General features: G+C 40.3%; 2 protein-coding genes across 5 annotated transcripts; one reads left to right on the top strand and one right to left on the bottom strand.

Annotated features, from left to right (window-relative positions):
* Positions 1-1,520: 1,520 nt before the first annotated feature.
* epn1a (epsin 1a) lies at positions 1,521-20,666 on the top strand. Of its 3 annotated transcripts, XM_055047636.1 has the most exons (13): positions 1,521-1,588; positions 8,767-8,927; positions 9,065-9,166; positions 9,333-9,491; positions 9,938-10,066; positions 11,205-11,325; positions 11,408-11,559; positions 11,735-11,806; positions 13,937-14,020; positions 15,027-15,306; positions 17,495-17,659; positions 17,834-18,076; positions 18,826-20,666. In XM_055047636.1, the coding sequence occupies exons 3-13, from the start codon at positions 9,098-9,100 to the stop codon at positions 19,290-19,292; spliced, it is 1,941 nt and encodes a 646-aa protein (XP_054903611.1). In that variant the 5' UTR covers positions 1,521-1,588; positions 8,767-8,927; positions 9,065-9,097; the 3' UTR covers positions 19,293-20,666. The 3 variants fall into 3 exon arrangements, with proteins under 3 accessions (XP_054903611.1, XP_054903612.1, XP_054903613.1); XM_055047637.1 differs by lacking the exon at positions 11,735-11,806; XM_055047638.1 differs by lacking the exon at positions 17,495-17,659.
* On the bottom strand, positions 20,487-27,118 carry foxj2 (forkhead box J2). Of its 2 annotated transcripts, none has more exons than XM_055047639.1 (10): positions 26,768-27,118; positions 26,102-26,453; positions 25,938-26,012; positions 25,739-25,840; positions 23,183-23,299; positions 22,662-23,103; positions 22,371-22,577; positions 22,147-22,248; positions 21,273-21,599; positions 20,487-21,026 (listed from the first exon to the last, which is right to left on the bottom strand). In XM_055047639.1, exons 2-10 carry the CDS (start codon positions 26,423-26,425, stop codon positions 20,914-20,916), a joined length of 1,809 nt encoding a protein of 602 aa, XP_054903614.1. In that variant the 5' UTR covers positions 26,426-26,453; positions 26,768-27,118; the 3' UTR covers positions 20,487-20,913. The 2 variants fall into 2 exon arrangements, with proteins under 2 accessions (XP_054903614.1, XP_054903615.1); XM_055047640.1 differs by having other exon boundaries at positions 20,487-21,023.
* Between the last annotated feature and the right edge of the window lie 20 nt (positions 27,119-27,138).

Below are 27,138 nucleotides of genomic sequence, written 5' to 3'. Positions count from 1 at the left end.
ATAAAGTATTTTAGCCCAATCGAGGTAATTGTCAAACAGTAATCTGGCACTCTCTGTGACAAAACTGGAGAGAATCTCTCAGAATGCTCCCTCTGTTTTAAGTCTCCTCGGCTGGTTGCCATTCAGGTTTCCTGTATTCAATGATGGGATGACTGAAGTGACGCTTTTTAATCCTGGTGGTCCCAGTTCTGCTCCCGTTGAGCTTTCCTTCAGCATCACCAGTTAATGAAATCATCAAATCCTGTTTTTTCATGTCATGCTGCTGACCAAAATAAAGTCTGTCTTTGCAGAAATAGAGTAAATAAATACTTATATAGCACACTGTGGTAATTCTGCCTTGGTTGGCATCATCCGTTCTAGCCAGAACAAAATACTGCTGAAAGATTTTTAAATGACACAAGTAAATGAGGACACGACTCTGGTTTTAGCTACTTTTGATTGGTCAATGCACAATGTGTATAGAAATTCTTGTAGTTGCTTTTAAGTGTTTAAATTACATTGTCATTTCTCCATGCTTTTTCTTCTTTATAGCCCATCACAAGACATGGAATCCAGGCCTTTACGCCAAGATGTGAGTTTGTTGTTTTTTTTTTCCTTTTGTGTGTTCTCTCCAGTTCCATGTTGCTGTTAAATTGCAGCTTTATTCAGCTGTAATTGCTGTTTTCAAATGTGCTATAGAAATAACATGGTATGGTGTAGTATGGTACGGCATAAAATGAGTATATAGAGTTCTAAACTTTTCTTGGGTCATCCTGAAATGTTTGCATCACTAAACATTCAGCAGAAGAAACAAAAGCATTCAGCTACATCTGTTCCCAGATGCAGAACAGGAGTCCATGTTGTTCTGATTTAAAGGGCTCACATTGCTTTTCTAACGATCATTCTGATAAGAATCAATTATGGTTTCATTTGAAGCCACAAGTAGCTAAACACTGCCCCTCTGTGGATGAATTGAGCTAATGCATTTCTGAAAGAAATATCAAAGAAAACGGTGACATAATTTACAATGGTAATTTTGGCTGGATTTAATTAAATATGTGTCATTGTTGTTTATATGTGCATTCAGTCTTTTCTTTGACCATTGTTTCACATGAGAAAGCACCGAGGATGGTCTATTGATGAGTTTTCTTGTCTCTTGTCTCAAAAACTGGAACCCTGAGTTGATAAAGAATAAACACAGTGAAGTACACATTTATAGCAAAAACTGTAGTTTTTGTTCACCTTTTGACTTCATTATTATATCAAAAATAATGACATAATGGCTTTTCATATAAAATAACGATGCAAAACAAACCAAAACAAATAAATAAATAAAAACCTTGGAAAAAAAATTATGCCTTTCCGTACAGAGATTAATAATATGAGAAGTACCTTAATGTAACTTTGAAGACTACAGTCTTGTGTGTAAATATTTGCACAGTTCTGCTTCAGTACTTTAATTTTAGCTGATGTTTTAAATGATACTGAATTATTCATGAGCTCTACTACCATGGCAGGAAAACACAGCGACAGGGGGTGCGGTCTTTCCTGTAGGCGAGAACGGAAGCGGAAATTCGGCCATCTCCTCGTACATTCAGGCTTCAACAGGGTCAGTACACACTTCATTTATATATATATTGTCGTTTGCTGTCAACACTCCGTGTGATTTTGTGCTTTGGGTCAGGGTAGTCAACACTGTCCCGAAGCAGGGCGTGTCTTTACCATCTAAATCCCGTTCAGAGGGGGCAATTAGGCTGCAAGTTGCGAACTAGCATTAGATGCTAGCCAGATAGCTAGCAGCAAGTGATTTCTTTATCAGTCAAACTGACAGGTAACCTTAACCCTTGTTTATAGAGGGGGGGTAAGCCACTGTCATGAATGGGATAGCTATTTTTGCTCTAGGTTCCGTTGCCTACTTATTAGGGCATTTCTGGTCCCGGCTTGTACATTTCATTTCACTTAAAAAGCCAGACTGTGGGGGAAACTGCTAGTCAACAGTTTCGATTAGCTTTGTGGGAAGAGTTGATTGCTTCGGGGACCGTTAGTAGGGGTTGTTTCTCTCACTCTCTCACGAAATGCTTGTTTCATGCGAGTTTATGCCCATGAACTTGATTATTGTTGGATTACCCATTACTAACCGTTCGTTAGCCTCTCAGCTTGGTTGCTGTGAAAGGTGTAGATATGTGTGTGTGTGACTGGGCAACCAACCGTTGTTTGGCTTATCTCTGGGGAGGTTTACTGGGCGGGGATACTTTGTTACCTGATATAATACACTGAAAGCAATGGAATAGTGCATGTTTAGCCTGAGCACGTTGCTCTCTATGTATTATATAAAGTAAGCTTAAAAAAAAAAATCAGTTTATAGGCATGGTTTTGTAGTGCCAAACGTGAACTTTTCAAATGATGCATTTCTGTAATGTGGCAAGGTGTGGTGGTCACAGGTTAACAATTAGGGCAGGGCAGGCAGCATGGAGCTTTTATTATGTTTAGCTTGGTTGATGTTGATATCACAAAGGGCAACTTGGGCCGTGTTATGTGCTGGTAGGGTGATGAGGATCAACAATTTTTACAAGACTGGTTGGTGGCGTTGTTACCTTGCAGCAAGAACATTCTGGATTGAAGTCCTGACCTGAGGTCTTTCATCTCTCCATGTACTACAGCTTTGTCCCACAGTCCAAAACATAACTGCGAGGTTCATTGGTCTTTCTAAATTGACATTAGGCATCCATGGTTGTTTGTCCTGTGCACCCGCAAGGATAAGTTTGTGTACACAAGATCGGTTGTTTTGACTAGACCAGCACAATGTATTAAATGCCAGTCACATTTCAGTTTCATTGTATGATATATCCCAACCACAAAGGATGTATAAGTTGTAATATTTGGTGGACTACAAGATTATGTGTGTCGTATGTTCAAACTGCGCTTGTCAGCAAACTATTCATCAGCCACTTTGATGGGCTTGAATTGTATTTTATGTTCATACAACTGGTCTAGATATTTTTAGATCTTGATGTTGACGCTCAGAGAGGGATACTGGAGTCATGAGAAAAACAATTGAGGATAATACCATTATCAAAATTGACAAAATAATAGTCGGCTATGATAATATATGTTTCATTTTTGCAAACGTTCTGACCAGTTGTTGGAAGGTTTTGAAGAAAACTATTAATCATTATCGGCCAGTGAAAGCCAGATTGGTGCGTCTCTGACAATAGTTAATTTCCTTGATTTTATGTTCTCCATGGAAAGAATATATTTGATAATATTTCAGAGAGGCATTGAGGTGCTTTCTCTTCAGAATAGTGTAAAGCTATGTTTTTTTATTCAATTCAATTATCAAATTATGTGAAGATGGAATTTATGTTATCGTTTTTACCAGATATCTGCATAAGGTACTCACAATCTATGTTTGCGGTGAACCGAAAGCCAACAGGCATTAAATGCGCTTTAATTATCACAATATTGTTGTGACAAAATTAAGTAACCGCATTCTTTCCTCATGTAGCCATTAGGGATGGGCAACATCACAGCAACCAAGCTGAGAGGCTGTTTAGAATTGTTTTTGAAATGTAATATGTAACAATGTATTGTCTATTATATGTTGCATGATTTTGTGTTCTTGTGTTTATGATGTAAAGCACTTTGAAATGCCTTGCTGAAATGTGCTATACAAATAAAATTTGATTGATTGATTGATTGATTGTCATCACAACACTTATTGTGATAACTTCTTTGCAATCTTTTTTAGGTACCTGTGTGGTTGTGACTGCAGGTCACACAAATACTGCTTTTAAAAATCATACCCATTTTAAAATGTGCGTCTTCAGAAAACCACTTTCCTTTAGGAAGTGTATTTTTTAGCGCTTAACTGCATAGCCTCTGCATTTAATCACATTTTTAAACATGATTAATTGGGGGTGCAACAATATTATCCACCAATCTTATCTACCTCTGCAAAAGTTTGAAAATTAACCTCTGTATATTTTTGTTAGGCTGTAAAAGACGACTGACTGACAGACCTGCACAGCAGGTCATGTCAGCACATGTGCATTTAGCAATAGTCACCTCTCTGTTGCCATCTTAGCGAACCTTATAACACTTGACAGTGTCAGTTATTAAAAAATGCATGACTGAGTGACTGTACTATACCTATAACTGTATAGTAGAGAGTAGAGGGTAGTCTGTGTTGTTTTCTCCTTTTACAATCTAGACAGAAACACATAGAGCCGTTCACAGACAGGCCTAATGGGCTTTCGGCTAATTATGTTGAGGGAATTAAAAAAAGAAAAGATAGGAGTTGTAAAAACAGATGCTTTTTAGCTTGCAGTTTTTCAACTGGTTAAAAAAATTGACTTTTCAAAAATCAATAGCTGCAACAAGCGGTGATTTTCACTTTGACTGGACATTGCAAGGCAGACATAGTCAACATAATATCACAAAAACATTTTTAGTATCTTGATATTGACGTTAATAACACAAATGGTTGCATGGTTTTAAACCATAACTAAGCACACATCAAGTTTTTAAAATTGTTTTCTTCTCCATTTCTAAAAGAGTATACAGGAAAGTCAGAGGAGTTGTGATGTTTTACTAAATGTAGCACTGCTAGTGAATTTCCTCTTTGTTGCTTCTCTGTTTTACAGGGGTTTTTTTTGGAAGCATGTGCATTGCTTTAATAAGTGTTATGCTGCTTTGTCTGAAATAGAAACTCTATGGCAATAAATAAAAAATAATAACCATGGACTAAATTAAGTACAGACGGCTCAGTATTCCTGAGTTTAGCCTACAAAAGTCTGGAATTTAAGTTTGGAAATGTACAGGAAATTCATTTACAGAACAACTTGGCATGAAATAAACAGCAAAAGTTTTCTGTCAATATTTGTGATATTTAATGTTGTAAAAAGTCAACATCGGGTTACCTGGAAGCTGCTTCTCTTTAACGTCACTAGATTCGAAAACCACATTCTACCTGAAGGTAAAGGTATGAGCTAAAGAAAGCTAAAATACATCCACCAGTGAATGATATTTACACTTCAGACATAAACAAAACAGATGACAGATTTTTGAATGATTTAAAATATAGAAGTTACACAAAACAAACCCTTTGCACAAGCCAGTTCTGAGTTACTAACCTGTTCAGTTATCTGAAAGGTACTGGAGTTGGTCTCACGTTGCTATGCATTGCTTCCATTAAGGTTTTTGAAAGAGGATGTACATACAGATGTGTCTTACTGAAGTTTCCAGATAGACAGCAGAGGCACTACAGATAATCTATCATGGAGAACTGATTTTGACTCAATTAGAAACTAGATTCTATCCTTGTAAATTTTAATTCACTTATTGGAAACAACCTTATTTATACTAATCACTTTAAATTATTTTATATTGGTTTTCTGAATTTGAGCTATTTTCAATTTGGCTTTAACTCTTCCTAAGAACTTTAAATGTATAATGAATAAAAAGAGGCTTGCTGTGCCTGATAATTGTAAATGCAGAGTATGGGGCCAATGTCTGTTGCTTCCCTTGAAATGCAGAACTTTTCTTTACCATGTAATATCAGAATAAAGACTCAGTCGCAGTCAGGTGAAGAGGTGTGCATTGCTCTAGTGGGGAGCAGCCGTATTTCACTATAGTCAGTGTAACCTGATAATTACTCATAGTGTCAGGGACAGTGTTGACGTCCCTGACTGGGCCACAAAGGACATGTTATGTCTCTTATGGTATATTAGGTTGTGTATATGAACTTTGTTACAGAGCTTCACTGATTTTTGCAACAGTAGTTTTGTGTGTAACTTTACATTTTAATTTCTTGTTCTGTATAAAGTTTCTTTAACTTGCCAAAATTTTGTTTGAACCAACTGAGGGTTTTGTTTTGTATCAGATTTGATATTTCCTGAACTCCAAAGAATATCAGGTCTTGTTTGAGAAAGCTGCGTAGTCTAAACATCCTCTCTCTATCTGTTTCAGTGAACATTTTGTAGAGACTAGCCTGCATGTGTATTTTGGTATATTTGTGTCAAAGTGCAGCAGAATAACAAGGTTTTCCTAGAAAATGATGGAATATAAAGAACACCCTTGTGCCTTGGTTACCTGGCAATGCTTCGCTGCATAATTATAGGAAGATGTTCATTAAATTACTAGTTTGAAGGGAGTTGAGAGACCAGCTGAGCACAGTTTTGGTTATATATTTTCACAGCACTTAGAAAAACATGAGTGAAAATCTGAATATGTTGTCAGGGAAATGAAGGGAGTTTTTAGAAAGTCTTTGGTTTAGTGAATTATTTTGCTACTTTTTTGCCATAGGCTTTCTGTTTTGTGAGAAACTGCAGGTTGTGCCAGTGAAAGGATGCATCCGGTCAGCAACAACTGCTTAACCTGCTCTGTTTGCAATATAGTACGTGCGACATTCAGGAGTCGGTGTGGAATCGACCAATTATGCTGCAGATGTCATTCATTTGGTGTCATTAAGCTATGAGCAGGATAAGGCCATGATGTTTGTGTCCTATTTAGAGTCTGGCATCAATTTAGCAACCAGTACAGAATAGTGCTATTCAAGGTTAGATCTCAAGGGTCCCATTTATTGTTACCCCTAAATAAAATCCAGAATAACTGATTGCCTTGAAAAGTTACCTTGTTGTTAATGGAGCTCGATGTATTTTAATCTGAATATAAACAAAGCTGTTATGTGTTGGAGTTTTTGTTTGAGAACATTAGTGCTTGAATGGCATCATGAAGACAAAGGTCACTCCAGATAAGTCAGGGATTAAGTTGTGGAGACCATTATAACTGGGATAGGTTATAAAACAATTCACCAGCCTTTGAACATGGCAAAGAGCACGGTTCGGTCCATTTTCTAAAAGAGGAAAGACTATGACAGCTGCAAACTTACCAAGACAAGTTTGCAGACTGAACAAGGAGAGAAATATTCAGAAAATCAGGCCATTGTAACTTGACCATGGTTTACATGCAAAACATTGTGTTTGCCGAAAAAAAAAAAAAAAAACTAAAAATGGACATGCTGGTGGGACTATCATACTGTGGGAAGGAACGTCTTCTGCAGGAATAAGATCCTGGTCAGTTCAAGGGGAAAAGGGTGGAGCTAAACAGGGCAGTCCTGGAAAAACACCTGTGAGAAGCTGGTAAGGATTGAGACCTGGACAGGGTTCACCTTCCTGCAAGACAGCAGCACTAAACATTCATCTAGAGCTATGGTAGAAGCATGTTCAGATGTTGCAATGACCCACTCAAAATCCAGATTTAAATCCAGTTCAGAATCTAAACCAGGGCTTGAAGTGTGTTTTCACAGATGAGCCGTTTCCAGTCGGAATTGGCTTCAACTATTTTGTACAGGAGAATGGACAGAATGAATGTACGCTGCACTTTAAAGCTTTTGTTGAGACAAACCCGTAAGAACTGTATATCATAATTTTCACTTAACTTCCCAATATAATCCATGGAAGCTTGTTCTCGTGATGTGACAAAATGCAAATAGTTCAAGGGTTTGAGAAATTTTGCAAGGCAGTGTGTTAGGCAAATACAGTGGACCAGAAAATATTTTCACCACTGTTGAAAGCTCATAGGTTTCTGGTCATTTGCAGGGAATGTAGTGATAAGGAGTATTATTACCTGGAGTTAAATAAATAGGTTGGTTGCAGAGTTCAAAGTTCAGATGATTATCAAACTGACTGAGGCACACAATGTTTTGTACTTTTACTTTCATGTACTAGTACACCTTATTGTTTATAGCTTAAATGTATCTACATTTACTTAAAGATAATTGTGTTTGATCTGTCAAATTAATTTTGAACTTCACTTTTAGTTTGTAAATAAGACAAATAGAACATCGAAATTTAGGTATTTGTGTTATTGGTTTCAGTGTTTCAGCATTTCATTTTAGTAGCATTAGCACATTGCTTATTATTGTAATCTTCATACCTTGTTGTGTATATATGTATATTAGTTATCTATAACCTGGGTTATATTGAAGGTTCTAAAATGGGGGTGTTTGGATTGGGGCTCTGTGTATGGTATGTGTAGAACTTGCATCGATAGGGATTGGTGGTGAACAGAAGTGTGGTGGTCAGAAACAAATTCACAATAAAAATGTTCAACAGGGGTGCTCAAGTATAGTCATCAAGAGCTATCATCCTGCAACTTTTAGAAGCATCCTCTCTCCAACAGACCGGGATCAGCTCTAAACAGGCCTGGTAATGAGCCATTCATTTGATTAAGGTGTGTTGGAGCAGGCATGCATCTGAAAGTTGCAGGATGGTAGCTCTCAAGCACTCCTCATCTACAAGAAGCATATTTGGAATCTGTTTTAGAGATTTCACTGAAATGTATTGATTCCTTTGCTTTGACTTTCATGGTAAAATATTGATGCTTTTTGAGACAAATCTAGAAATAACAATTGGTTAATGTTATGTTTTTTGAAATGGTTCAAACTTCAGTTCATTCTGCAAGGCTATGCTCCAATAAATGTTAGTTTTTTCTTCATTTTAGTTTAGTTACATTCTTTTTAACTGAATTGTGAATTGGCTGTTTTTTATTGCTGACAATTAGGAAAATGTATCTCTGGAGTAGAATATTTTAACTAAATGAAGAAATCTTTCTTTCTCTATTGACCATGTGTGGGTCAGGAACAAATCATGTGATATTCTCAAGATGAATATGCGCTTTGTATTCTATAATGGTTATTTAAAGTTAGTTATGACATAAGATCTTCCCTGTTTGTTCTGCATGTCTTCACTTCACTTCGCTTCAACTTTTATTTTTATTTTCCTGCAGTTTCCGTCGTCTATCATCTGGTTTTCAGACCCAATGTCGTCACGGGAAGAAAAAGATAAACTGAGACAAAACGCTCCATGAATGAGTGGTGGCCAAGGTTGAGAAACAAAAGTTTACAAAGAGGGGGACCTTTTCTTCACTTCACTACTTGAGAAACAGATGTATGTGATCTTTTGTTCTGTTGAAGACAAATTTCAAAGATCATTTTCTCTCTTCTTCCTTTTTGCTGTTGGATATTATTTAAAAATATGTTGCTTTGTCACCTTTAATCTTTTTAATCCTGCAACTTTCTGTGCAGATTGATACTGAAGTCTGTGGCTAGACAGTTGCCATGTCGACCTCTTCGCTGCGGCGACAAGTAAAGAACATCGTCCACAACTATTCAGAGGCTGAAATCAAGGTTATATTTTTTTTTTTTGCTTTATCTGGATTTTCTTTTTGTGTTTTTTCCTGCAGTTGAAGGCTATCCTGCATTGGTTATTTTGTGTGCATTAGACATTTATGCAATCACACAGACCTTGAATAGAGGATAATTGAAGTGTATCCCCTCCTGTGTTGTTATCCAGGTTAGAGAGGCAACATCCAATGACCCATGGGGCCCCAGCAGCTCTCTTATGTCAGAGATAGCAGATCTGACCTACAATGTTGTGGCCTTCTCAGAAATCATGAGCATGGTGTGGAAACGACTGAATGACCATGGAAAGAACTGGAGACATGTCTACAAGGTATGCAGCGTCATGTTAAAGGTAGTAATCATCTCCAGAGATTCACCAGTAAAACAATAGTGGCCGACATCTGATTGCTTACTTTTCCAAAGAACTGACATGTTGGACGTCATTGGATCTGGTTCTGATTTCTAATAAGAAACTCACACAAACAGCATTCAAATGTACCTGCCTTACTGGTCGACAGTCATTTGTTTTAGGAGTAGAGAAAATGCCACAGCATGTGCAAGACAGTGGCAGTAATCACAGGTTTTGCTATTCTATAAGATAAAGTGATAGCAGACTTGAGATTGTAAATACAGTTTTGCATATTAATTTATTGATCCTCTGTATATACATTTTGACCTTCCACTCTGTTTCACCTTTATCACTGGTGTTTGTAAGTGTGACATGAACCATGTTTTTTCTGTTACCTATTTGCCTTTATGCTTTTTCCCCTTTATTAGGCTATGACTCTTATGGAGTATCTGATCAAGACAGGCTCAGAGCGCGTAGCTCAACAGTGTCGGGAAAACATTTATGCAGTCCAGACTCTGAAGGATTTTCAGTACATAGACAGGGATGGCAAAGACCAGGTAACCAAACATGACCATCCTTGCAAAGCTGAAAAGAAAGTTGACATGTTTAATCAGTGTGATCTTCTTTTGTTGACTGTAGGCAAACTTTGACTTGCTACTTGGTTCATTGAGGGACAGTTTGTGCTACATTGTTTCTGATCTCTCACACAACCTCACAAAGCCAGTTGTTTGCTGGTAATGAGTAATTTAACAAAGTTAATGATTTAGAGTGGGACTATAATATTACAAATCTTAAGCCACCCATAATTTATGTTTAGTTTTCAACTGGAGTTTTAATCAATTAAATGATTGAAATTTAGAGGGTTTATTTTCCAAATGAATCAAAATAGAAGCACAGAATAGACTCTCGGGTCATTTAAAAAGTATTCTGTGACATGTAGTCAGAACAGCAGTCCAGACTCTGACTTAGGTGCTTCTTTTGCCTGAATGATTCATAGGCTTTCCTGAAGTTGATAAACAAAACACATATTTTATAGGAATCTTCAGTCACATGTACAGGTACATCTAAAAAAAGTTATATTGTGAAAAAGTTCTGTTTTATGTCACTAGTTTCAGAAAGTGAAGCTCATCTGTTGCATAGTGAAATCCTAAAAGGCTTCATTTGTTAAAATTGTACATTTGAATTGATGGACCAGCACAAAGGATTACATAGTTGTGAAATAAGAGGAAGAAAATTAATTAATGGTTTTCCAAATGTTGTTTGGAAAACATATATGAGAATGTTTCTGAAATGTTTATTTGTTTCAGTAACTCACTTTACTGCAGTAAAACACATTATACAGATTACAAACACTGATGTTTGCAAGCCTTTACTTCTGTTAATCATGCAGATTATCTGCTTACAGCTAATGAAAACATAACATTTGAGATTAGAATATTACATCAGACCAATAAAATAGAGATACACTGATGGTTGGTTGATTAGATGTATGTTTAAAAAGCGTGAAAGGTTATTTTCTATCTGACAAACGAAATCCCAATCAAATACAGCTGAAGTCTGTGGCCGCATCACGATGAAATGGCAAATCATTCTGTCTATTTTCCCATATACAATCAAGATGTTGGCATGTTTTGAATTAATCTAATCAGTGTCAAGGTAACAAATAGCTTTCATCTGTGCCTTTAATTCATCCAGGGTCTGAATGTGAGAGAGAAAGCTAAACAGCTGGTGACATTGTTAAAAGATGAAGAGAAACTAAGAGAAGAAAGGATCCATGCCCTTAAAACCAAAGAGAAAATGGCACAGACCACCAGTGGTAAGACAGCTGAATTAGATACAAATAAGGCACTCTTGAATGAGGGAATTGTTTCACTGTTGCCTATTTGTCTCTGCTGCAGCCTCCTCGGCCCCCTCAGCGCCCAGCCTTGGGGGCAGCCTGTCCATGGGCTCTCATTCTGGAGATCCTGACCAGGCATGGCCACAAAGCTCTGGAGAGGAAGACCTTCAGCTTCAGTTGGCGTTGGCAATGAGTAAAGAGGAGGCAGAGCAGGTAACTTAGTGTGGTTCAACCCGACCAGAAGGGGTTCTTCACACTGCGCTTTACCTAACCTGTTTCCAGTTGCAAAACAGGAGCAGCTGTACACACAGAGGAATAAGAGGGATCTTGTCTCCTGCTGCTGTACACATAGCTTTGCTCTCACAATTTAACTGCTGACCTCCCCCAGACTAGCGCGGACCCTCTGGAGGATGCAGAGCTTCGCTATGCAATGACACTCAGCAAAGAGATTCACCAAAAGGTCAGGGGCAAGGAGTGTGCTGAGCTGACTGGGGAGCCAGTCATCAACTATTTGTTTTTCTGTCAGATGGAATTTCTCAATTCAATACTAAATATTGATTAATCAAGAAAATTAATTATTGTTAAATGTGATTTGTGGCCTTTTGCTGCCTATACACATTTTCATCAGACCATTAAAATTCTATTGAGATAATTGAGTTTGCTGTTGCTTTCTGTTTTTACAGTGCTCGCATTCACAGAATACATGTAAAGCCCCGATTCCAATCATTTTAATGAGATTCAGTGCTTTCAAAAAGTGTTTTCCCTTTTTATAAATTCTGTTTTTGCTTTTTTTTGCCACACTTAAATGTTTCAAACCTATGTTATATCAGACAAACATAACCAGAGTAAATAAAAAGATTCAGTTTTGAACTGATGTTAGAAATGAAAAAAAAAAAAAACTTTCCAAATCAGCTCAGCACTATGTGAAAAAGTTCGTCTAAAACCAATAAAAAGCTGCTATAACTGACAATTAGTCTTATACATTTTCAGCTGCTTGGAGATAACTTGATTGGCACGATACAGTCTATAGCGGATTATGCTTGTTGTGATCAGTGATAATTTTGGCCTTGGAACTTTGCTTGAAGTGATGTGTTATTGTCGTAATCACTGACCTGAGCTGAAGCAAACAGAGCTTACAATTCTTGGGTTATTCTGTGTCTCCCTGGTTAAGTTGTTGAGACGTTCTGAGAATAATTGTTATTGGTCGGCGACTCTTTGAAAAGTTAATGGTGGTTTACAAGAGTCTCAAAGCCTTAAAACAGCTTGCTAAGCCTTTCCAGACTGAAAGGTGTCAGTGATTCATTTTTTTTGCTCCGCATGTGTTGTCAGATCATGTTTGAGTGGTTTCTTGACCTTTCTAAAGGTCAGGTAATAATCAGGCCTGGATGTGACTTGTGACATTCAACCACAAAATCCAACTTGTGACATTCAACCATTCAAACAGAACCAGATTGAGACAAACCGGCTCTGTTTGTTTAGACTTTTGTTTATGTGTTTTTTCATTTAAATGAAATAACTGTTTTAAAACCGGTTTGATCTGATACTTTCAAATACAACAAACAAGCAAAACCAGAACAGATCTGTGAAGGGGAAATGCCTTTTCACTGCACTGTACATTAAGTATGACCTTTCAAGCAGTTGATCAACCATGATTAAAGTGTTAAATATGCATGGCAGAGACAAATATTTTTTCATACTAATAACCTAGGCGTGGATTGTAAGTATTGATCCCTCTTCCTTTCAGCATGCCACTAACTATTGCCTTCTTTTCAGCATGCCACTAACTATTGCGTCGCTTCAAATAAGCTTCTTCTGTCCCGCTGCACTTTTTGTGAAGTTTACACCTTTGTTGCTGAGTGTTTGTGTGCAAAACAATTTGTCTTATTAACAGTTAAATCATTTATATATCTTATTACTAATGCTATAAAAGTTTTAAGGTGCTTTTTGGACATGATTTCATTGTTGTTTTTACTTAAAGGTGTTCAGTCCATTTATTCAGGGATTAGTTGGCGTTCTGCTGTGTTATAACCAGTCTTCTATGTAATACTAAAGATAGCATTTGTCAGAATGTCTTAAAGATAGCATTTGTCAGAATGTCTTATGCTCATATGCAGGCTGTTGGATGTTAACAGCCTTCACATTCCCACATTTCATTTCTCTTCTGTTAGCATTTCTAATTGGTTGACTGTCATCAGCATTTTGCTTCTGCCTTTCTGTCTCAGGGATCTCAACTACAGGTCATTCTGTTATTCATAGGGTCAATTTTAAAGAGTCTCGACTTTATTCAGCTAGTTCCTGGTAAGATTGCCAAGCAGATAAATTGGGGTTAAGCAAGTAAAGGACATGCATAACTGTCCTGCAGCTATGGTAGTTATGCTATCCTAGCTGCAGGATAAGTAGCTGCAAACAGTTCTGGTTTGGCTGATTGAAACACATAAACTCTGATCATTGACGGTTTTTAGGATTATTTTTTCACAAATTCAGATTTCTTTTGTTGAGTTGCAGATGGTGTCTGATTTCATGTTGTTTTATTAGGTTGCTGACATCAGTCTGTGTGCGTGCATGGTGTGTGTGTGTGTGTGATTGACAGGAGGAGCGGCTGCGGAGAGGCGACGACCTGAGACTGCAGATGGCCATTGAGGAGAGCAAGAGAGAGAAACCAAAACCAGAAGAGGTGTGTGTCAATATACTGACCTGTATAGTCATACATTTTATGGCTTTTTTGGTTGCATCTCTCAATTAGAAACCTTTGTTTTTGGTGGACATAATAACCATTGATGTATCAAATGTCCTCCAAACGAGTTCGAACCTTTACACGACAAAAATTCAAAATCTTACAAAGTAGCTTTGGTCTAGTTTCTCATGCAAATATCTTTGTATGCTTGAAATAAGGCAAAACTAACTTACAACAGGATATATGAGCTTGTTTAGAATCAATAATACTTTCTATTTAAAACAAGCTTCTATATCTTGCTGGAGGATTACCTGGAAGTTGGTATTCTTGAACTAGACCAAAAGCACTAGCTAAGATTTTGTTTTTTTGCAGTTTGAGCATTTACACGTCTTTTTAACGGTTCAAACAAAAACTTCAATATATTTATTTGTGATTTTTGTGACTGCCACAGGTTTGTGATTTTCAAGATGTTTTAGTAATGATAATCTGATGAGTGCTGATTCCCTAATTAAAACCCCCAAATCACTTAATTAGTAAATGGAAACCAGCAGTGTTTAATTAAAGCCTCAGAACTTTAGTTCACAGCAGATAAATTGGGGTTAAAAAGTTGACATTTAGATAAAGCTTATGTTATAAAACTATGTCACATGTTTTGGAACTGTCACAGAGCTCAGTTTATTTTATAAAATCAGAGAGCATGTTTTGCAAACCTACAAAAACATGCCCGTTATCCCAAGTTGATAGGCTGAGCGAAGACGGCTTTAATCAAAGAAGCAACCAAGAGTCCCATGACTTTTCGGATGAAGTATGTGAGTACCTTTAAACTGTGGGTTAGCGATGGGTGGCTGTAATGTGGGTGGAGTGACTTCAACCCCACATTTTATGTTGGAACCTTCGAGTTGATCACAAAGCGTAAAGAACAGAATGAAAGGATGATCTGAAAGCGGTGTAAGTTTCACATCCAGTTGCTGTAGTAACATTATTCCATTTTCTGTTCCCTGTTCAGAGTGCTCTCATGGAGCTGAGTGCAGTGGACCCCTGGGGGGCTCCTGCTAACGCCACTGTGAGCTCTGCTGGCCCTTCCCCTCCCCTCCCACTATCTGGCTCCTCCGCCTCCGGCCCATGGGGTCCAGCTCCCACAGATCCATGGGGAGTAGCTTCACCCACGTCCCCTACGAGCACTGACCCCTGGGGTGGAGGAACCGCGCCCCCTGTAGCCCCTCCTCCAGACCCCTGGGGGGAGACATCAAACAAAGTTAACAATGTCGACCCTTGGGGAAACTCAGGTACGCTGCCACAGCTCTTGGTTGTTGTCACATCAGCTCGGTAGAAAAAGGTCAGAGCTTTAAAACAGAAGTCTGTTTCTGACTCGAAGAGGAAGTGAGCACCAAAACCTTTGCTTGTTTCAAACCTCACATTCTCTGTTCAAAATGTGTATATTTACATCCAGTCATGTCATGATCCTTTCATAATTGATCTTCTCATCCAACTAAGGGGCGTTTCGACCGCAGGAACCTTTTCCAGGAGCCAGAGTCTATACTGGGGTCCTTCCTTTATGTGTCCAGGAAATTAAACAGAGTTCTGGGGTAAAAACAGCTGTGCTAGGGGTGTAATACATTCAGAATGCTCTGAAGCCTGAGGGTAGGGTTTGTGGTGGAGGGGCACTACACATTTCTAATTGGTTGAGTGTTCTCAGCATTTTGCTTCTGCCTTTCTGTCACAGGCATCTCAACGACAGGTCATTCTGTTCTCTTAATTTCAAATTCTCGCAGAGAACCTTGAGTTTTTTCTGCAAAAGAAACAATTAGGCAGCTTCAATCTGCTGAGGAAACAACTCTCAGTGGCAGCTATAGTACAAGCTTATTAAATCATAACAATAAAAGGCTGCTTCACAAAAGGTTGGATTATGAGGAAATCACTTTAAGCTCAGCTGAAGTGATTATCTGTGCAACAGGTTTAAACTGAGACATCTCCATTGAGGTTAGAACATTTAAATACGCAAAACAACCACATATTGATAACAGACTTAAAGCATGAAAACACTGATGCACGCTGCCTCTCTGAGTGTGTTCATTTTATGCAGCCCTTTTCCGACATCTGGGTGAGAGTACAAACATACAGTTCATCCCTGCAGGTCGAGTTCTCTGTCGGCACAAGTGTTTCATCTACAAATAGGCTGCAAATTCTCAGGAAACGTTCAGACGACCGCCAGTAGAGAAATTTGAAAAGTGCTGCAGTCTGAAGCTTCCCCTGCTGACTTTCTTCAGTTCTGATCTCCAGAGAGGAAAGACTCTGACAAAAATACCAGGACAAAGTAACAAAATGAATCTTTGTTTAATTATAGTTAAGCCCAAAATAATTCACATCTCTGGCAGATTTCTGCTGAGTGAAACGTACCAGGGTTTTTACAAAATACCAGTAGAAACATGCAAAAATAACAATAAAAGACATTGATCAGAAATTTATTTGTTCTAATGGCAATACATTGAGGATGTAAATATCTTATTTTTGATGAAAACAGATAAAACATTTTTTTTTATGTTGCTCTGTAAATGTTTGTCTCAATAGAGACAGAAACAAATTTACTGTTGGAATGATAATTATTAAAATTAGGTTTAATTTAGGGCCTTAATGTTAGAGGTTGTCTTCATAACAGAGCCAAATGAAAGATGTTAAAATTGGTCCAATTTCTCTTTTGAGTTTCTGATGGAGCTTTTGAATAAACCGAAGGCTTAATATTTAATATTTCTAATGACAAAGATTTTATGTATGGAGGTCAAATAATTAACTCCAAGGAACTTGATGAATAAATGATTCTTGGTGTCATAAATAGATGACACCAAGTTTGTTTACAATATTATTGGAGGGCTAATTAATGTCATTCAGAGCAAGAGACTGAACACTTTGAATTTAAAAATGGAAAATTAAACATCATCCAGGTTCGTTTTCCAGAGCTGCCTGACTGGATTCATCAGGCTTTATGGATAAATATGATCGAGAATCAACAGCATAAATGTGGACATAAAGTTAAAAAAAAAATCAGGGTCATATCAGGACAGCTTTGGTCGAAACTCCCCTCTGTGTGCTTTGCAGGCATGCTGAGTCCGTTCTCCCTCTGTGTCTAAACCAGGGATTTTTATCCTCTTGTTTCTACTCAGGCTGCGTCTCAACCAGAGCACTTTCTCTTCTGTTGCCCTTTTTTGCCTTCTATTCTTTTCTTTTTTTTTAATGTATGAGGTTGCTTCCTGCTGTCTCTCCTTCACCTCCACTGAGCTCAAATTGAGTCACAGCAACAAATACAGCTGACCTCTTCTGACCTCAGTCAGGACGTTTGTGGGGTGGAGAGGTTAAGGAGAGAGAAGTGCTTCTGTTTGAACCCGGCTCAGCTTCCACCTTCCTCCATTCTGTGGGTCGTTACCTGTATGGTGTTGTGTTAACCCCTCGCTCCCCTGCATCTCCTCCCCTCCCCTTTAGCCATCACCCCACCCAGTGCTGACCCCTGGGGCTCCCCTGTGCCACCCAGCACGTCCTCCTCAGGGGGACCGGTGGACCCCTGGGCAAAGGATGGGCCTGTCCCCGCCTCTGACCCTATCACCTCCGACATCTGGAGTGGCTCCGCCAAACACACTAATGGCACAGGTACAGTCACACCTGAACCTACACGGACTCACACACTCAGGTGCAGACTCTCAGTAACCCCTCCCAACAGTTGTCTAACATTTAGTCCTCTTGTAGTGTGTGTGAGTGAATCATTACATTCATTTGTTTTTGTGTGTCTTGTTTACACACACGCGCCTCCCTTTTCACTCTCAGGGGATCCAGAGCGAAGAGGCTCCTCAACAACGGGCTGCGACAGCACGGTCTCACCGGTGCCCTTTGACCTGTCGTCACTCGGCTCTTCGCTTCCTGTTCGTAAAACTCCGGAGTCGTTCCTCGGCCCCAACGCGGCGCTCGTTGATCTCGATTCCCTGGTTTCGTCTAAACCCAAACCCAAACAGCCGCCGCCTCCTTCCATCTCGGCCTCTTCGTCGAACAACCCCTTCCTTCAGAGCACGGGTGAGAAACCAGCTGCACCACAGGCGTATGTCAGACGAATACGTTCTTTATCTTTCATTTTAGGAAATCAAGCTTCAGGTTATTCGCAGATACTTAAAGAGTCTTTAAATTGGTAAATCTAAAATGAAAGCTATAAAATGTCCTTTTGAAACGATTTTTCTTGACAATCCTCTCAAGATTGCAATTATTCTTTCTGCTGGCAAACCTTTTCCTTCCACTAAACTTCTTCCTGTCAACAATCAGCGTCTTCAGGAAGACTTTACATCCTTGTACAGAAAAGCAAATCACTGTTTTTCTGTTAAGGTGCTATAATATTCAGATGTGGGAACTTATTACTTATTAAACTTAGAAATATATCCAGCTGATAAATTGACCTCAGTTTTCGTAATTGTATGGGGATCGACGTTTTGCCAATACTTACCTGTGAAGCCGATCTTATCCATCTGCTTCAGCAAAGGTCTAAAGATCAACCACTGTCCTCTTCGGCTCTTCAGTGAGAGGTTTGACTGACCAGGTCATGTTTGTAACAATGGTCACCTCACAACTCAGTGACTTTCTTGCTATATTTACTGACATTACATAAAAGAAAATTGTCTGTAATGTAAACCTGTAAACCAAAATCAGCAGGTTGGGCATCTTAATGATTGGTAATCAGTGATCAGCCAGAAAACTGCAACCCTACGTAGAAGATTTTATGATTGCATATTGAAGACTTTATTAATAATAAACCTGTCATCTCTGTTCTGCAGGCTCGTCTGCTGCTCCTGGCATGGCCGTGACTCCAGGCAGCACCATCTCCAGCAGGGGCGTTTCACCAACACCCGTCTCCTCCAACCCGTTCGGCGTGGCCCCATCCATGACCTCCATCTCCCCCCAGCCTTCGTCCCTTGGCCTGAGCGGCCTGCGTACCAGTCCTGTGCCTCCCAACCCCATGCTGGGCATGGTCCAACCAGGAATGGGTCTGGGGCCGATGAGCATAGGAATGGGGGCCCCCGGTATGGGCCTGGGCATGATGCAAGCCAGCCCAATGGGGATGCCGTTCAGCGGGCTCTCCCCGATGGGACCCCCGGGCTCTGCCCTTTTGGGGCCCGGAGCTATGCCACCCCCTCAGCAGATTTTGGGTGGGCCCGCAGGAGCAGGAGGAATGATGGGAGCAGGAGGCTCCATGGGCAGCGGAGGAACGGCGGGAGCAAGCACCAATCCGTTTCTTCTTTGAGGACGCGTCACCACTACTTTGCTCACCTTTCTGCCTCAGCTGTCGTACCTGCTTCCCCCTTCATTCATTCTTCGACACCCCTCAAACTCTCCCAACACAAGATTTATCCACAAAGAAAGACGTCTACATTAAAAAGAACAAAAATGTTTATTTTCCTTTAAAGGCATAATTTCATTTCAGATTATTGTTCCACTTTTTTGGTCCCTTTCATTTCAAAATTTGTGTCAAATAGAAGTATTTATTTCCAATCTGTTTCTGTTCTGTATTTTCTGTTTCTGTCCAGTCTTTTGTTGAGATGAAAGGTGAGTCAGTGAGAGCAGGGAGTTTTTTTTTTTGTTGTTTTTTTTTTTCCGTAGTGTCACTCTCCACTCATAGTACTACTGCACACGAGAGGGAGCCGGAGGAAGAGGTCACACAGCCACTAACGAACTGAGCAGAGAAACTGTCGTACCTCACTCTTCCTCCTCCTTCTCTCCCTCCTTCTAGAGCGAAGACAAACACTGAATCACTGAAATGAAACGAGTGCATGAAGGATGATTTTTAAACGGAGCCCCAGACTGAGATAAAAAAAAACCTGCATTAACATTTCGGTCACAATGTGGTCAAACTGTCTCAACCGGTTCACTTTTAATTTAATTTAATGTTGAGTGTAACTTATTTTTTTCCAATACCTGGGAACAAATAAACAAGGAAGATCATGCGATGATGCCATTGAAATCAGATGCTTATATATTTTTTTTTTCTACAACAGTAGGGGGGGGAGCTCTGACGTGTGCTCTGATGGCAGGAAAAACAAACTGAGTGTGTTTGCGGCTGAGGGCGAATGAGAACACAAATGCTTATTTATCAGATGCCAGTTTGTTTGTTTCAGTACTTTGTCCCATTTCTCCTTGTGTCTGATCTCATTTCAGCGACTCTGAATGGAAAAAAAAAAGCATTTCTGAAAATTGTCACCTGTGATGATATGTAAGGTTGGATTTTAAATGAGGTATTTTATGGGTCCTGTGATTTCTCTGCCAATCTTTTATTTTTAATTACCTATTTCAGCTAGGACACCTGGAGTTCAGGCGACCCAAAGCAACACTGTCCTCATGTTTCATCCTCTTTTTCTTTGTGAAGGGAGCTTCAGCCGACGCTTCTTCAAAGAGACAATTATTTCATTGAGTGAACGGAGACAACACAGGGACATGAAAACATGCTCCATACTGCTCTTTTAATTTAGCTGGATGAATTTATTATTTTATATCAAGAGAAGTATCTTTTATTGGGTAAGTTTGACTTTTGTGTGGTGTCAACATGTGAACATTCACATTTGAAAAGAAAAATTGAGAAAAAAAATCTACAGAAATTTATGAAATAAAACAAAACCAGGGAGTGTGTGTTTCATGACTTGTGTATTTGTTGGGGTGGGGGATCTAACATGTGAAGCGACTTACCCACTTAAGATAAACAATAGAATATTACAGCCTATGAATTAAAAGAAACAAACATAAAACTCCTAAGGTTCAGTCATTAGTGATGAACCTGATCCCAGACTTACTGTCAGGGAAACAGGAAGTGAAGTTTTTACTGAAATATTTGGTGATTTTCTTTTTTATCCTCCATCACAAGGAACCGAGGCTCAAAGGATGAGAGAGTCCCAGTCAAAGTCGTCCTGGAACTCTTCACTGTTGCTGTGCAGGTTCTTCAGAGGAGGACGCTGTCGTGGCGCCACAGGCTGAGGATGGATCCCTGCTGAGACGTAAACGGGAAACGTGAACTGAAAGTTTAGACCTCAAAGGAAGTGTGAGATTTCTTTTAAAAGCGATTTCTAATTAACTTCTCTTTTTCCAATTGTTACAGTGAGAAACTGCCTTTCAGTTTTCACAAGGAAAAAACAAAAGCATCTCAATCTTGCAAATGTTTTACATTATGTGTGTAAAAAAAAAAAAAAAAAAGGTCAAGATTTCCTTGAAGTTTCCCTAAAAGTCAGCTACTCACCAGCTGCGTTTGCCAGATGTGGTCTCTGTAGAGCAGGTCCCTGCATGGGTGGGGGTCTCCGGGGCATCTGTGTGCCATTGGTGGGAGTGACGGGGTAGGGCAGGGGAGAGGGGTGAGTGAGGCTGGTGAGGGTCGGAGGAGGGTTGGATGTCAGCGGCGATGGCTGCAGGAAGTGAGGTGCACCGTGGGTAACTGGGGAGTTGTTTCCAGGACTGATCATGCCTTTCTGAGAAAAGAAGCGGTTCAGAGAGTCGCAGAGGGAGGTGAAGAGGCCGGGGTCGAGGGCCCAGTCGCAGAGCTCAGCCTGCTTCATGCTCTCCAGCAGGTCTGGGACAGAAAATAAAGACGCCTTTGTTAAAATACAGAAGATCAGGTGACTTTTACTTCAATAAGTACAACGAAGCCTTTGATTCAATTTCTGAAATGAATCAGCTGTTCACGAAAGATCATAATGAAAGAATCTATAAAATCCTCTATTCAGTTACATATACCTGAATAACTGTTGGAGGTGGAGTACTTCAAGGAGTAGTTTCACTATGACTTAAGTTACAATATCATTGCTCTTACTTGAGTAAAATTTGTAAGTATTCTACTCACCTATGGTCATAATCACCAAAATAAACAAACACTTTAAACTTATCACTGTATGTGACGAAGCTATCTATGCGTTTAATAACTATAAACTATCCTTTTCATTGCATATTGATAGTTTTGAGGGTGTTGTGATCATTGACGAGAGAAAGATTGGAGACGGATATCCTAGAACCTTGCTATGCAAATCAAAAACTCTTCCATGACAGGAGGAGACAAATGTGTTGTTTTGAAAATATTGTGAACTGGTCCTTTAAATGAGATTGTGGCGAGCAGCACAGACCTGGGTGACTGGACAGGTCTATGTTTGCCCAGTCCAGATTGCTGGCGATGCGGAAGCTCTCCTTCAGCGAATCTGTGTTGCTGAACCAATCGGCTGGCACCGCTGCAGGGGCAGAAGGGATGGAGGGAAATGTTCAAAACTGAAAACAGTTTTTGTTCTAGTCATGTCGCAGGTTTTCTTAGCGTTAAATAATCTCTGGGACGAGATATTAACGTGAGACTCACTGAGTTGCGAAATGCGCTCTGACTCTGCAGGGTGTGGAGCTTGCATGGCCTCTGCAGCTGGTACAGTCGGCGGACCTGCGACCGGCTGTTGACCTGCAACTGGCGGTGCAGTCAGTGCAGGCGTGGGGTGAGGGGAGAACGGCGGCAGCGTGGGAGTGTGAAGAGGCGTAGTGTCGTTACCGGGAACAAGCAGGGGAGCGACGTCCGCTTCAGGGGAAAGAAAACAAGTGATTCCTCCAAGTCGCTCATGTGTGTCGTGCTTGTGCGTCTTGAACGGGCCTGCATACTCACAGATGGAGCCTCCCCTCTCACGCATCGTCTTGAAAAGGGACTTGAAGGAAGCGTACAGGTCCGGAATATTGAGATCCTCGAAGGAGAAGCGCAGAGGAGGATCGACAGTGTGGTGGCCCGAAGCCGCCGGAGGTGGGGCTACGGTGGGGCAGGAGGAGCTGGGACCAGACACGGTGCAAACGGGCGTAGAGTTAGAAGTGCAGGAAAAAGTGGAAACAGGCAGAGGGCCTGAGTTGGCGGGAAAGGACAGGGCTGAGTTAGAATAAGAGGGAGCAGCTGCAGACGCTGCAGGGACAGAAAAGGTGGAGCCAGGTGGGAGGGGAGGAGGGAAGGAATTGATGGATGACATGGGGACTGCTGGCGGGAGCTCAGCTGATTGAGAAACAGATAAATGAGAGGCAGGTAGAGCGGCGGCATGGGCTGACATGTAGGGCGACGGTTCCTGCGAAGACGAAGATAAGACTTTGATGTAAAACCCGTCAAACACGGCTGTAATATGAGCTGGAAGGGAGCGAATCTACCTCGTGTGGGGGAGGAGACGGAGGGTGCTGGGTGGCTCTGGCTGGGGACGCGTTGAACTGCGGGTCCAGGTGGGGAGAGGGCCCTCTCACCGCCGCCGCCTTTGCAGGTGGAGGATTCTGAAAAAGCACAGAATCAGCCTTTAAGCGTGGATGAGAAGAGAAAATCCCATGGGAATGCAGCATTACAGCAAACACAGAACGAGACAAAAACAACAGAGTTGAGTCTGTGCTCAGGTCCTACACCCACGCTCTGAATGCAGAGCAGAGAACAGTGACTAACCTCAAAACCTGTTCACAGGCTGGCGAACTCTTCCGTTAAAAAAAGCACGAGAATTTTATTTCACACCAGGAAAAGTGAAGAAAAAGCTCTTAAAGTTAATCTCTGAGAAGCAGTGAGGAGTGAGCATCAGATCTGCATGTACAGCTGGAGCTGTTTTAGTCACCAAAACAACCATCTAAATCATTCTTTTTATTTTACCTTTTATGGAAACAATACTTGAAATTGTTTTCGATTTTAAATATTTGAGACAATATAAATAATAGTCAGAGTTGGGTAGTAACTAGTTGTATTTACTTAAGTAACATTTTGGAAAAATTCTACTCTTACTATTTTTTTTTACTTGAGAACTTTTATTATGAAGTACTGAAACTCTTATTTGAGTAAACTTTCTGGGTACTCCACTTTAACCAAAAAGTCAGCACACACAGACACACACCTGCAGTTCTAAGTTAAAAAAAAAAACTGATTTGGAAAGTTGTTTCTTTTGCCTGAATTTATATTGCAATTTGCTATTTATATTAATTATCTTCAATATGTCCTCTAAAATATCAATATTCTGCATGTCTTTGTATTGTGATGTCATTTTTAAGCACACATGATTGATGATTTGATGAGCTGGTCAGTATCTGAGTGCCATTTATACTACAAGTACTTTTTTACTCTAACTGGAGTGATTTCTTGGATGGCTACGTTTTAGTCTTACTTGAGTAAAACCATGTTGAAGTAGCGCTGCTCTTACTTGAGTACAATTTTTGAGCACATTTTCAGTAGCAAGTGAAGGAAACTACACAAAGCCTGAGCCCTGCTGTCTATTTCAGCCAATTGTTTCCGCTGTCTTCTAGTCATGATCCATATCTGTTGACCACAGGTAAAGGTCAGGACAAAGACAGACTGGTAAACTGAGAGGTTCACTAATTAATTCAGCTCTTTTTTCACCACAGCAGACTGTAGCGGCGTCCACATTACCGCAGACGAACAATCGGCCTGTTAAAACAATTCCCGCTACCGTGCATTGTGACCCAGGCCCTCTGTTACTTTGAGGCTGACCTCTGACCTGATGGGAGCAGTTCGCCTTCCTCTGGTTAAGCTCAATGACTGCAGAATTAGAGAAGAACTGTCTTTTTTTCAGGAGGGGTTTGAGTTCAGGGGTCAGATTTTGGCGAAGGTCTCACAAGGTAAACCGCTCACCACTGAGCACCTGGTAGTTGAGAGTTTAAACCAATAAAATTTATATATTTATTGATTTTTTTTGTGTGTGATGATTAGATCATCACTCAACTTTCAGCAGAAAGTCTTGAATAGGAAATGAGTGACTCCTGGGTCAGCAAGTTGAGTTCAGTTTTCATGGTAACAGGATATAAGCTTTATCTTCTGTGTGCAAAAGTCTTGAGTCAGTTTTATGCGGTGGTAATCATAAACTTTCTTTAGTCTTTGGCTTCTTTTTACTCATAATTTAGCAAAAATAAATCAACTTCTGCATTTATATATGACCACATCTTGAACCGGAAAGTAGCTGAATGACATCATAGCTGCCACATGTTAACACTAGAGGACTGAACGAGACTCAGAAAAGGCAGAAAAACTCAAAAGAAAAACTATGAAAGACCTTCAGGAAGCCTTTTAAAATCTGAGCAGAAAAATAAAGGATTTTGTTCCACTTTTAACACATAACACATCTATAAAATTGGTCTGCAAAACATGAGCAGTTAAAGAGCTTTCAAATTAACGATATTGATCAAAAAAAGACATTCCAAATCATTGTGGGCTTCTGTACGGTCTCACGGCACAGGTGTCAAACTCAAGGCCAAGGGGCCGAATCTGGCCCGCCGTAGCTTTTAATGTGGCCCACTGAAGTCCACATTAAGAACCACATGCAAGCCTTCAAAACTAGTATCATTTTATCAATCAAATCGAAGCAGTTTTAATTTCTTTTGTGCCAAATTACATCTACATGAAAAGACGTTTATTACTATTTAATTTTAAGCACTAATCGTCAAATGAAGAGACACTTATTTCCTAATATTTTATGCTTGATAATAGGTACATTATCAACACATCGTGGCACAACCGGCCCTTTGAGAACATCCATGGTCTTCATATGACCTAAATGAAAATTTGTTTGACACCTCTGTGTTAAGGCGCTTTACTGGTTTAATGGGCTTGGTAAACAAAGATTTAGACATTATTACAGCCCACAAATAAAAAAAGTATATATATATATATGTATGAATAAAACATGAATAATGTATAGATGGAATAATTAAGATCAACCGTACATGCTGAAGCTCCTCTTCCTCGTCCTCTTCAGGACAGGGACGCTTTGGAGCCCTGGCAGGACTCATGGACTCTGGAGGCCCATCCATCGTCCAATAGGAGCCCTGGAAATACAGGATGAGGTTTTTTTTTTTTTTTTTTTTTCAAAACCACTTCTCTATCTTACAGAAGTGTTTTAAGGGACAGCATCAAAGAGCCGACCTTGCCGGGGTCATTTTGTGGCCGAGGGACTTTCCTGAAGCATTTGTTCAGGGACAGATTGTGTCTGATGGAGTTCTGTTGAGATCAAGAAGATTCAAGTTACATCCAATACAGTTATGATAGATAATGTGACACGTTAGTATCATGTGGATGGTAGAGCTTGCCTTCCAGCCTCGGCCGGCTCTGCTGTAATAAGGAAAAGTGTTGCTTATCCAGGTGTAGATGTCGTTCAAGCTCAGCTTCCTCTCCGGTGCAGCTGCTATCGCCATGGCTATGAGGGTGGCGTAGCTGTGGGGGGGTTTCCCTTTACAGTTTGATGGCAAGGGGCTTGGCACTGAGGGCACAAAGTCGCCCCTCTCCCTCCCTCTGTCCCTCTTTCTCTCCCCTCCTCCTACCCCTCCTCTCTCTTTCCCCGAGCGCAGGCTGCTGATTCCCAGTTTGGGCAGCCAGTCAATGCTGGTGAGACTGGAATCCAAGTCAGAAGACATTTCTTTTCTTATTTCCTCTATCCAGGATCTGGAGGAGCAAAGCACACAGTACTGGATTAACATTCTCTACAAAGTTTTTTGTTTTTTTGTTTTTTTTGAACAGTGACCAGTCACAGAAGAGATGCCCGTCAGCCTGAACTATGAGAGACTCGGCTGCTCTGTTCCTGTTACTCCTGCCAGCGTCTCTTACAAAACAGCTTAGCTCACACACAAGACACACTGTGCTGCTCTGAGAACTTTCCATCAACAAGCAAAGACACGGCGAGCGTACGCAGTCATGCAAGCGTGCCACCTCCACCTCTGCTTGTTGTTTTTTTTTGAAAGAAGGCCCACTTTGCTTACCTTTCTTTGGTCACTCGAGGCCCAGGGCCTTGAGAAGTGTTAATATTTTATGCTGTCATCAGCTGTGCACGTCTGCTGTCAAACTGGCGCCTTCCCTCCACCGTCGGATCTCCCTCCTCAGCGCAGCAGCGTCCACCAGGAAACCGATCCCACCTTCCGTTTGAGAAAGTTTGTTTAACTTTGAAGAAATATACACAAAATACTAATCGGAGAGCTTCCTTTTTCTCTCCTTCTGCCCTTCCCCTCCCTTTCTGACTTTACCAGAAAGACGTCACTCACTCCTCCCCCGGTGTGAGCTCACTTTCTGCTCCCGCCTCTGGGAGAAGGTCCCTCCTCCTGGGCCTGTCAGGTTTGCATTGCAAAGAAACACA

The sequence above is a fragment of the Poeciliopsis prolifica genome, unplaced genomic scaffold (genome assembly GCF_027474105.1).
Source record: "Poeciliopsis prolifica strain line A6 unplaced genomic scaffold, Auburn_PproV2 SCAFFOLD026, whole genome shotgun sequence".
NCBI lineage: Eukaryota > Metazoa > Chordata > Actinopteri > Cyprinodontiformes > Poeciliidae > Poeciliopsis > Poeciliopsis prolifica.
Note: the sequence above shows the minus strand (reverse complement) of the source record. Positions and strands in the feature narration are given on the sequence as shown.